This window comes from Sporothrix brasiliensis (assembly GCF_000820605.1).
Source record: "Sporothrix brasiliensis 5110 chromosome Unknown Cont19, whole genome shotgun sequence".
NCBI classification, from domain to species: Eukaryota; Fungi; Ascomycota; class Sordariomycetes; order Ophiostomatales; family Ophiostomataceae; genus Sporothrix; species Sporothrix brasiliensis.
The window spans coordinates 1,095,509-1,107,773 of NW_024467138.1; the positions used below are offsets into that span (position 1 = coordinate 1,095,509).

At 49.3% G+C, this 12,265-nt stretch overlaps 2 protein-coding genes across 2 annotated transcripts; both read left to right on the forward strand.

Annotated features, from left to right (window-relative positions):
- Positions 1-7,984: 7,984 nt before the first annotated feature.
- SPBR_00644 (uncharacterized protein) lies at positions 7,985-9,333 on the forward strand (the record flags this gene model as incomplete). Its single annotated transcript, XM_040758963.1, has 3 exons — positions 7,985-8,007; positions 8,773-9,151; positions 9,283-9,333. The coding sequence occupies 3 exons, from the start codon at positions 7,985-7,987 to the stop codon at positions 9,331-9,333; spliced, it is 453 nt and encodes a 150-aa protein (XP_040618131.1).
- A 1,173-nt stretch (positions 9,334-10,506) lies between these two features.
- SPBR_00779 (uncharacterized protein) lies at positions 10,507-11,604 on the forward strand (the record flags this gene model as incomplete). Its single annotated transcript, XM_040759098.1, has 1 exon — positions 10,507-11,604. The coding sequence occupies one exon, from the start codon at positions 10,507-10,509 to the stop codon at positions 11,602-11,604; it is 1,098 nt and encodes a 365-aa protein (XP_040618132.1).
- Between the last annotated feature and the right edge of the window lie 661 nt (positions 11,605-12,265).

A 12,265-nucleotide genomic window follows, 5' to 3' on the forward strand; every position in this document is an offset into this window, starting at 1 on the left:
GAAATGTGTGTGTGGGTGGGCAACGGAATTGCCTGGATAGGGAAAAAGACCTGACGAGAAGGGTGGAAAGTTGGAAAAGGAGACACAAGGGGGGCATCGAAAATTTGGCTCCTAGTAATTCGTAGTCGGCCAAAACAAACAGTCACCACGCACAGTGGGTCATACGCCTCTTTTCTCCTTCTATTTCGCCCATTCAAACGATCCACAACAGCGAGCGTCGAATCGCGGATGGCTGGTGGTAAGGATTGAGTCAGAGAAGAGGCATCGTCATTTTCTAATGCGTCGTCACACACACGCTCTCTTTCTCTTTGTCTCGGCTTATTTTTCTTTCCTCTAATTGTTAAAGCTCTCTTTTGTCTGTCTAGCAGAAGAGGGGTGACAAGGTGATTTTTCCGTTCGGCTTTCCTTTTTATTTCTTTTATCTATCAAGGGAAGCCAACGGAGTGGGGGTAGGGAATAGCGTCGTATGGTTGTACCATGAATGGGGGTGCACTCGCATTCTCTCTCTCACGCACACACATACACACATGCGCGCATTGGAGTGCAGAGCGCCAATTGGTCTAATATGCTCCATTGTTCTCGCTTCACTGGAACTTTCTTCATATGTTGGTTGATCCATTGTTTCCTTGGCCAAAGGCATACCAAAACGACGGGGCTTGACGCCTGCATTTGAAATGGGAAGAGGCGGACGGGAGGCATCGGCCGCATATGCCAATCTTGCAAGGAGCTGAAGGTTGTATTGATTGCCTGATGCACTTGTTACCCTTGTTCCCTGCCTTTATTGGTGTGTGTCCGTGCATTGGTCCGCCGCGTGGGGTTGGCTCAGGCGGCAGACGATGGGTCGGACTGGTACGAATTACAGTTGGAGCGCATTGCGAGGACATTGGACGGAGAATGTCCAATAGCAACATATGTCGACATGAGGTTTGCACTAATCAAACGAGCCCCATACAAACTTCATAGCATGGGCAGTCTTGCTAAAATGTGACCTGCTGCGGATTACAACGCACGGAGTACGACATGCATTCGAAGTCACCTCGACAAGGGCACGCCGGAAGGTCGTCGCTTGAAAGAACAAGGAGGGCGCAAAAGACCAATCAAATGAGAGTTTCAGGCGACTACGGATGGCTTGGCCAATGCCAGCCAATATTTTTTTTTTCTTTTCTTGGTTTGTAAGAACCGAGCATTGTCGTCCCTGCCAGACAACTCCGGGAGCTTGTCGACGTGATGGTTTCTAATCACCCAGCATTGGTCCAGTTTTCAGCACGCTCTGTACTGAATGTTGAGCTCTAAGCACTAACTCAGAAACGACACATTAAAGTGAGAGGCAACAGATGCAGCGGAGCATGTCTTCTGCCCTTCGGTTCCCTTCTCGTGGCTCTCGTTTCGCTTCCCAAGAAGATAAAGCGTTAGCTCACATTAGATTCCAAAGGAGACAAACACTAGCCGTGTCCTCTCTACCAAACAAATGGGCAGCCAAATGGTGCCACCATTCTGCCATGGCGTCAGGGAAATATGACGTGTTATTTAATTCGTATTTTACAACATTCACCAGATCAGGCTACAGAGCGTCCAACACTTGGTCTTCTTTACGAAAAACAGGCATGGTCTATCCGCCGGACTGGAAGAAGTAAAACGGCCCGAGCCTCGATCCCGACGATACTCAGAGCAGGCATGCCAACTACCAGTCAACTACGGATTTATTGTGTACCCTTTACGGGACGATTTCAGACATAAGTTTCCCCCACGTAGGGGCTCGTGCAGCTGGTAGCAATTTCGTCGTAGGATGGACTATCACAATGACACAACCCAGGCGGCGTCGTATTCGCCTGAAAAATGTGCTGCTTGCCTGCCGGGTTCAATATTGAGCAGGGATCGAGCGGCAGGCAAAGGGACAAGAAAGTACGCAGCCGAAAGGCGAGGAAATACCAAAGCAAACGGAAACGAAAAGGATGGTACCGAATACAAACGTAAATGTCGCACAGATTGCGTTGGCCGTCATGTCCTGTTGGCATTCTATTTTGCATACGGAGTATGTTGTATTGGGGTGCTTCTTAGGGTATACAACCAGTACGGCGGTAACGGGGCACGTCGCCGCCCTCTCCTACCAGCACTTGGCAAAACAACATGTGCCATGTTGAAGGTCGAATTCTTGCCATGCTCGGACCGTCAGAACTTGCCTGCCATGCTGCACATAATATTAAATTCACGCTTTCTCACCGCGTCGCTTGAAGCGGCGTAACCTCCTCTCACTTTGATGGCGCTAGCGTGATGAAATGAGGACCGAAAGCCGGCATCCATCGCAGCTTTAGAAACAATTAGGCTTAGCCGAATACTTCCTATTTCTCTCGCCTAGTCTAATAATATTGTACGATAATACAGAGTATCATATCCTGGCACACTATCGTAGCACGTCTCAAAACTCGGATCCGAGACCCACCTTGATCCTTCGGAGCCGATCCACGCGCGCCTTACGGGAGCCCGAACAGGGACTACGTTGCACAGAGACGTGGCTGCTGGCGGAACACCCTTCGATATCATATGCCATTGTCAGCTTGTAAATGAGGTGTATTTGAAGGCACCTAATCTGTGGATGAGAACGTAGGATATGAACTACGTGTGCTTTGTTTATATTCAACGGCGTATACAATCTGTCATTTTTTCTTCCAGTCCGCGGTCGACAAGTGGTTCTGTTGATAAACTATACATCATCATGATATTTGATGAAGTATCAGGTTAATTGCCTTGTTCTTCTACCTACACCTCCGTACCTTCCTCCCTCAGCCTTCGCTCCAGTAGTCATCCGGTCTACGTATTCTCGACAACAACGAAATTTTTTAAAGATGACTAGTAGGCCACGGTCACGAGTCTTCTATTAAAGCGGAAGAAGCATCCCGTCTTCCCTGTCACGTTGTTGCTGCACTGCTGGCTGATATGTCTCACTAACCTGTGCATTCGGTTGGCTTTTCGTTCGGTTGGCTTTTCGTGGCTTGCCATAGTACGATGTGTCGGATTAGGGCTAGTAGGCGTCCTCAGGCCATTCAAGAAGACGTAATCACGGGGACGATGTACATCTTTTTGGCTCACTCTCTCGACATTTCTGAAGCCGTCTTTCCAGGAGGCGGGTATTGACGTTAGCACTACCCGGGTACCACGCATTGCCATTGCTTATTTTCGTCCTTCCTTACAAGCCCAGCTGCCGCTTAACATGCCATTTTCAGGATCACAAGCAAACCCGTAGACCTATATCCTCGGCCCTTTCTTACTTGTTCCTTTTATGGGAAAGGGGTTTTATTTTGTTCTGGCTTCAGTGTGAACCACAAATGCAAGGTGTGCAATTAAGGACAAAGGAAGAAGGGACACACGACGAGGTACATGGAAGATTCAAGTATACTCATGGGCACCTAAACGCAAGTATCTGTATACATGTCTAGCTCTCGGTACTTGTAAATTACTATAATGGTACGGCAGAAGTTGGCTACGCGGCAGAAACATAGTTTGGTCGTGTGAACAACACGCAGCACAAACACAAGTAACGACTGCAGTTTTCAGGATTAGCCGACGGGGAGATGTTGCAATGATAATGAGTCAAATTTGGTGCATATAAAACAAAGAATGCCAAGCATCGTTGAGCCAGTCGCAACTATAAACAAGCACAGTATGGATAGAAATTGATGAAGAATCGGAGCCTATCGCCCAGAATGGAAACATATTATTGTTTGCTGTCCTCTTCCACTATACAAGAGAGAGTGGAGAAAAGAAATAAAAATATACGACACCCGCCCCATGTACGAGGGATGTCAGCATGGCAACCACCGAACAACGGAACGATACGACTTGCTGGAGCAGGATAACGGATGCCGAGAAATCATGGCCACCGCTCTTTTGGAACGGCAAGAAGCACTCCCCAACCCGTGTTTCTTCCAATGAGAGGCCCTCGTTCGGAGCGCCACCGGTATTTGTTTCTCCAGGCAGCACGTTTTGCCACAGCGTGTGACAATCCTTCTAGCTCATCGATGATGATGCCACAAGGGAATACGACACGAAAGTGTCAAACGTTGGTATCAAATCAGGGATCAGAAACGGACTATATAAAGACAATTGGCAGACCAGAAGTGGAAAGTGCGGTGAAGAGTTTTGGTATACTCGTATAGTCGCCATACGTCCAGTTCCTGCGGCTTCCGAGCCACTCGGATATCCCGAAACGTTTTTCTGAAGAAGGATGTGCCGTTCGCCATTGATAGGGCAATACTCGAGTGCCGACGAAAGATACGGACGGGCAGAGGACCGAGGGCGAAATGGATTTCCGATGGGCGGAGATATAGAGATAGAAAAGGTGCTTTTGTTGGTACGGTGCGTGTCTCCGGTCGTGCATTAACCTCTACATCCTTCCAATCAAGTATCGAGTGCAGGTCCATGGCCTTGGAAACTCGTCGACGATTACCGGCTTTGGGAGCGGGCGCGCGCGTGTGTAAGGTCATGCACACACCGACGTTTATTTGGCCGGTAGGCCGAGATGTTGGTGGCCCCAAAGCAATATTTACCACCCACACGAGCCAGACATACGTAGACTCTGCATCTCCCGTTCAGCTGGTCACGTCTGTTACTTATTTACTTACTTATTTCTTTTGTTTTCCGACTCCTTTCCATCCTCGTTGTCAAACCATACGTTGTTCGCGATACTGGCGTCAGCAGAATTCTCAGCAATGACATACAATAAAAATCCATTGACATGCACGTGCCATGGCAATGGGCGGCAACGGAGGCGAAATAGACGCAGCCTCCAACCTACGCCATCTCTTCAATGCAACCCACAGCAAACTCGTGGCCTGCATGCTGTTGGTGCTGGCGAATGAGACTGGCAATTTGCCACTCGGTTTCAGCTGAACGAGGGCCATTATTTTTTTGTGTGCAAAATGCGGCGTTTCTTTCGGCTCCGTAGAGGCCCAGACGAAAATTGTGACGGAATTGACGCCGCAATAGGTTCGGTGACTTTCGTTGTTGACATGGCATTTGTATATGTTTCTTTGGTCGTTGGCTCATTGATTATTAGTTTATTCCTTTTTTTAATTTATATTATTATTATTATTATTATTATTTCCCCCTCCCAGGCTTCGGCCCCTAACGTGCCAGGCCAGGGTAGCTTTATGCGCCGCGGCCCCACCCTCTCTCGCTAAGACCACTAACACCGAGTTCCTTCCGAGTGGCCTGGAGAGCAAAGTACGAGAGGAGAGGCTGCAACTATTGTATGGCGTTTCGCCACTTTGTAAGGAGACGACGGCACGGCACAGGCGGGATATAATCACAACAAGGACGGGCATATACAATGTACAAGTTACGTCAGATTGTGACAACTTTTCGCGTTGTTCGGACTCGCAATTGCGGCTGGAGAGAGAGAGGCAACAGCGCCTTCCCGAGGGCATAGTGCCAGGCAAGAGCCACTAAGGAGGCAAAAACGGAGGCGCAGGAGAAAGAATGGCCAGGAACGCTTGAGGAAATGTTCCAGAACAAAGCGGAAAAGAGCGATGTACTCAGGAGAAGGTAACACACAAAAGAGGCAATAGCGACGGAGCACCGGTACAGGATATCTCAAATGGGAAGGAAGAATCCAGAAATTGCACTTGCAGGATACAGGCCGCAGAGGCAAGTGCATGTCAACAATTGGAAACACAGAGAGTGAAGCCTGATACGAGAATATGCAAGATACATCAAATGCCACCAACACACGTCAGACCTAGCAATACGGCCCGTGTCTGGGCTGTTCTGGATCTGCTGTACCCGGCATCGGACCCTACGCTTCCAAATTCTCGACTTCGTATACGGTAGCGCCAGGCTTAACGGAATGTACCCGAAGACGCGGAACAGGCAAACTGACACAGAACATTTCAATAACTACGATGGAGAGACGGGTAATGACGAATAAAGCATAGAACGACAAAGAGAACGGAGGGCTTGGGGCTTGTTAACCCCTGTGATAGGCCTGACGAGGCGACAACCGCAACGGAGTCGACTCAATCCAACAACGACTCAGGAGGCAGCAACTAAACAGTCAGCTGCACGTCAAAACCTGAAGAATCTACATTTGGCAACAGGCTCGTTAAATAGTGCAGGCGGTGAGTGGTTTGACAACAGTCCAGAAATACTAACCGCAAAGGGCCACATGGCCCATGGTCTTTTCTCAGTCGCATGGCAGTACATCGTATAACTACGCACTTTCACTTGGACGACGCAGGATCCAGAGCCATGGTACAAGTGTTCAGCCACAAGGTCCCACCCTCAGCCCGGAAGAGGCAGGACTGCTTTGGCGACTACCAATTGCTGTCGCGTGTTCCATTCCACTCAACGCACGGGACAAAAGTGTGGGATGTATGTAGTTTTACTCTGACAGATCTCAACGGAAGAACGCCTAGGCTTACTCCGGGCCAGGTATCTAACTGTGTTACCGCGCCTGTCAATTTCATGTAAGTTGGCTTTCACAAAGGGCGTGTACATATCCGCCCGATGTTGTCCGCCCCTATTATTTGATTTCTATTCTTTTCTTTGTTATTCTTCTCCAGCTTCCCCCGGCACACATCCATTTCTTTCCCTCATTGTCTCCTAGAAGGACATCGTATCCTATGGATGTCTGAGGACAGAGTCCAAAGAAAAACGTCCAATGATGTAACCGCAGTGCGCGCTGGCCAAGTCGGCTAAGCCCCTCTTTCTTTTACGACCTGCCTACTTGTGATCATGATTTGATTTGGCCACACTCGACAGTCCCAAACTGGTATCTCGCTGTGAAAGATTGCAGCGAGGAAGCGAGACAAAGAAACGAAAGAAGCCCCTTGGACAAATATACGCGACGACAACGTCCACGTCGACAACTGGTCTGCTGTTATATGTGCGCGAAGGAGGCAAATTTAAGGCAAATATTGTAATAAGGCTGGACGGCTCAGCAGAGCAAGTGACAGCTGCCTGCTTACACGACGATGAGCCGCAACTATATAACAAATATGACAAGTACAAGAAACAAGCTCAAAAAGAAAAGACAAGCAAGCCGGCTTTCGAATGTCCTAATCCTGGTTTCTACACCGCTTAGATATACGCCACATCGACCACAACTCCGCACACCGTACCATACCAAGTTAACTTTCCGTCATTCTCTAGTTCTTGCCCCGATCCTTTGTCCTGGTCCTTAAACTGGGTACCTTCCGGATCTTATCACTCCCTTCCCCCTATTGTGACTTTCTTTTGATCTTTTTGGGGCTTTTGCTTTTTTATTCCTTTTTTTTTCGTTCTTTTCTAGCCTCGACCAAGCAACTCATCAACCACTATGCACAACAAGAGCTCAGTGGTTTGAGGGTCAGGGCAACGATAAATAAAACCGGAGTAAGGGTCGAAAGTAAAATAGAGACAAGATACGGTACTGAGCAACGTCGAGAACGGACTCGGCAAAACATCATTCTGATATAAGAACACCTTGTCGGGCTCCAACAGCGCTGGTGGATGTCCGGCATAAAAAAACAGCTTTGCAAACAAATCTGAGGACGGTTTCTACTCGAGACAACGTCGACCGAAAAACCAGAACGGACTAAATATCGCGGAACTGATACAACGCTGAACGACCACCTGCGAACAGCCCTCTCGACTCTACAACTCTTCTAGCCATCTCTTCTCTCCTCTACTCACCTCACCAATCCAATCCTATACGTTTACCTTTCCCACACTCACTTGTCAATATACCCCTGCGTTTCTGTGCCCCACCAAGCGTGACCCAACCTCAGTCGACGATATATCTGGGGACTGTCGGAGTGATTATATTGAAGAGGGCTGCCCCATTCTTCTTCCTTCGCCTTACACTCGTTCTTGTCTTATATATAACGGTTCTTCGCACGACTTGCACTCTACACATTCTGGCCGACGCGGCCAGTGGGGCACAAATACTCGGGAAACAACCTTTGCTTGTTTCTTTGCTCTTGTTGTTGTCGCTACATCCCTATCAACCATGAACTATACACGCAAACGTAAGTAAGCGCACAACTGTGTGTGTATTTAGCTTCTGTGCTTTCTCATCTTTCACCACCCGTCCCGTGGCCGTTTGCTCTCTCCTGTTACCCTGTCACCGTTGCCATATCTTAGCATCGTCCTTCCATTCTTCATCATCGACAATACCCCTACTCCTTCTGCAGTAATCTCGCTCCTCTCTTCTGTAACCCCCCAGTGATTGACAATTCATATTGAAAATTCTAGGTGCACTCTTAGCCTGTGACTTTTGCAGGCACCGGAAGAGGAGATGCGACGGCGAGCGGCCATGCTCAACATGCAGAGAGTCAAATGCAGACTGCCATTACAAGGATCTGCCAATTGAACGGTGAGCCAAGACTTTTTTTTTAGGAGAGTGAGAAAGAGAGAGAGCGAAATAGAACAGAGAAAAACACACTTGGCAAGAGGGATGGATGAGTTTGCTCGCTCCTTCCTCGCCTCTGCCCTCCTCTTCGCACCTTCCTCTCCAGCATGCTGGGCCACTTCTTCCCGTTTGTTTGCTTTTCCTAGGTGTATCCTCTTCCCTTTTCTCCATGCTCTACCCCATCCTATCTCACCACCTTCATCTCCACCTCCACCATTCCGCCATGAGCCGCCATCTGCAAGCCGACCCCCGTGTTCCCCGTGTCCAATCCCCAGGTATAGTCTTTCTTGCGTCGTATCCCGAAGCCTAAAAGCGTCCTTTAGCTACATGTTCTGTTGTCATATTGATGTCCCTGTTGTCAGCTCTAACACAACATCGACTCCCAGCGTCGAATCACCTTCAACACCAAACGAAGCAGTCGTTGAGCGACTCGGACGGATTGAAGCACTCCTCGAGGAGCAGAGCCAGAAATTGGAGCGCTTGTATCTCCGAGGTCTGCCGTCCTCAAATTTTGACGGGCCTCACCTCAGCCTTTCCTCCAATGTTTCCATCGATGCCTCCGCGACTGGAGCCGAGCCTTCTGAGGTAACAGACGCAAACATATCCTCTACCGGCAGTCTCCCTGTTCCACGACTGCCTATGCACTTGGCACCCGAATTTGCCGCCCATGCTACCACCAGTCACGGCGGTATCACGGCTACAAGGGCGTCGGGCGCATCGTCAACTTCGCCACCTATGCCAGCGCCTGTTCCGTCGTCCATCCGCGTGAGTCCGCTAGGAGGTATCGATGTATTAAATCGTCCCCAGTACCTGTATCAACAACAGCAACCGCAATTGCAGTCACAAAATCCACAAACCTTCCTCCAACATGCACCCATCGCCTTTCATAATGCCAGTACGGGCAGCAGTACACCCGCGCCTATGCCCGTATTTGGCTACTCAACTGACACTTCCGCTTTTTCCTCCGGCTCCGGTCTCTCCACAGCCATCACAACCACCACCACAAACGCTTCACGCTCCCTCTTGGCTGGAACATCTCCAACTGTTGCTACATCCGATGTCTCATCACACAATATCGAGCAGAACCAGCAATTCTTGATTCCTTATGAGCACTCTACTGCGGCAAACACTCTTCTCTCGCTGCCTCTAGTCCGCTTCTTCCTCACATACCAGCAACAACGGAGCAAAATTAACAAGCCAATACGCAAACTAAGTGGCGATAGTGGTTCTCGAGAAAGTCCAACCTGGCCCTTTTTCTACACTCGCACATATTTCTTTGACGTGGAATCAAACCAGCCTCTGCCGCCCCAGCTCGACCTCGTCTTCAGCCCTGGTGTTGTGCCTGTCATCTTACCACAGGCCGTACTTGCCGCAAGCCATCCATCTGTGCTCGATTCTCTCGCACAGAAGTACTTCACCTATGTCCATCCAAGCGCACCCCTGTTCAGCGCCACGCAGTTTCGCCAGTGGTCTTCCAAGGTGTATGAAAGCGGACCTGATGACTCGATCGGGACGGCGATCTGTCTTGTCGTTTGGGCCCTAGGATCGTTGGCGGCTCCGTCATTTCCATCACAATCCTCCACCAACACGTCATCTCCCGGTCCGGACCAAATGAAACAACGGAATAGCCAGAATGAGCGTGACGGATTTGCTCTGTCCTTATTCCAACCAGCACTGAAAATCATCCTGCGCCACGCACTGTGGGAGTTCGGCCCTGCGTCGCTTGATACTTGTCATGCCCTGCTTCTAGGAGCCTCGTACTTCTCCCATACCGGGAGACCATTGCACAATGCCAGATTTGTGTATTTAGCGGGTCGGCACCTAGTGCGATTGATCGAGGAGTACGTACAACACCGTCACAACTAAGGGAACAAAATTGTTGGTACTGTACACTGTGCTAATCGCATCGAAACCAGGCATAAACGAGATGGTTATGAACCAGAGGCAGATGGGCATATACTGCTGGTGTTTTGAGTATGCTTTATTTGGGAGTGGTACGTTGTTTATATTTTGTATGACTCTGCTTTTTGTCTCTTCTCTTTGGCTGACACACATTGATAAGTGACCGTTCGGCCGAGTTGGATGTTCCAAGAAGTGGCATCGAACCTCTGGCAGAAAATATGCCTCTACCCAGCAGCCACGACCCAAATGATGGCAACGATATGATCTGCTTCGTGGCCGAAATCGCAGCGAGGCGGCTCCTTAATCGCATTCACAGTTCCTTGTACGCAAAGGGCGGCTACGACTCGGCGCAAGAAAGTCTGGCCATACCTGACAACGACAGTGCCGCCGGCGGACGAACAACACCTGGAAGCAAAAGGAAGCGAGACGAGGTAGACATCAACGCATCCATGGCAGCTTCCAGGACGATCGTTGGATTCGGCCTTGGTCTCGATCCCAGCAGTACCCAAAACACGGACATTGTGAAAATGCTTCCCATCAGCGCCGAGCTTAACCGTCAGCTCGAAGCCTGGTACCAAGCCATGCCAGAGCACATTCGTCCTCCCCTAGATGATGACAACAATGGTAGAAGGAGCAATAGCGGCACCGCTGGAGGCGATCTCTCCTTTACGGACGACTTGAACGAAGGTGTTTCGCCATGGCCACACAGTCGACAGAGGCATACGTCAAAACCAGTATACGAGCGCAGCCAGATACTGCGCATACACTACTTTGCTGCCCGACACATCATCCACCGGCCCTTTGTTCTAGCGGCGGCGTGGCAGCAGCAGCAACAAATACTGGCCAGTGAACGCCTCAGCGGCGGCAACAGAGAAGGTGCGGATGCAGGCGGCCGTAGCGTCGCCAATGAGGCAAGCAACAGCACGCCGCCTCCTTTGCCATCCGTGTTGGCTCCAATCCCACCTCTGCCAACGGCCATTCTCGAAAAATGTGCCATCTGTGTCGACTCCTGTGCCGCCTACTTGGTTTATGTGCTGCCTCTCCTGGAACGCCGTTCGCCGTACCTGTGGTCCTTTTGCCAAAGCAGCATGGCCTGCCTGCTGGTCCTTTTGGTGGCAGACGCCTGCCCAAGTATTGCCGCCAGCCGGCCCCTTTCGAGCCAGCTGAGGGCACAGACCATGGACATTGGTTATCTACGCGATCAAATTGCCAGCCGGTTGCGGCGCTGGTCAATACCCGGTTCCAGCTTCGAGGCCGAGTTGCGCATCGTTGAGAGCTTGCCGGTTGGACCAAGTCAAGTTCCTGGTAGCTCCTGAATGGAAGCTTGAATCGAGCCTTAAGGGGGGTCCTTTTTTTCGTCTCCTTTTCTTTCTTTTTTTTCACTACTCTTTTTGTCAATTTCTCCTCATTTTCTTTTCAATATACGTTTACGTATATATATTTAAAAAAGACACCGAAACGAAAAAAAGAAACAGAAAAAGAATAAGACATGGCGATCTGCACATATACTCCCGGTGATTACGGAAATATAAAGTCTTAGTTTGGTTTCGCGGTCACTTATAAAATAATGATTTGAAATGGGCTAGTTGTGAACGATTCTGAGTTGACTAGTTTGCAGAGCACGCAAAATCATAATTGAAAATAAATGAATAAAGGCAATGAATGTAGGTATAGAACGCCCGTCATATCGACTGCATAAGGTGATATGCCAAAGTAAACAAAATATCATGGCCGTGGTAAATGTGGTGGTCAAGATCGGCGCGGTCCTGCGAATGATACCAAGAAACAAAAGGAGCTAAATATGCTGGCTAAAAAACTTGCGTAACAAAAACAATTAAATGGTAGCAAATGAGATAAAATCGCCAACAGCAGATGCCGAGTTGCAACAGCAAGAAAAACTCCATGGCGTCGAAGACCAAAACGAGAGAAAAAAATGTCGATAATACCAAAAACAAAACAAGCACAGCCGTGAACAGA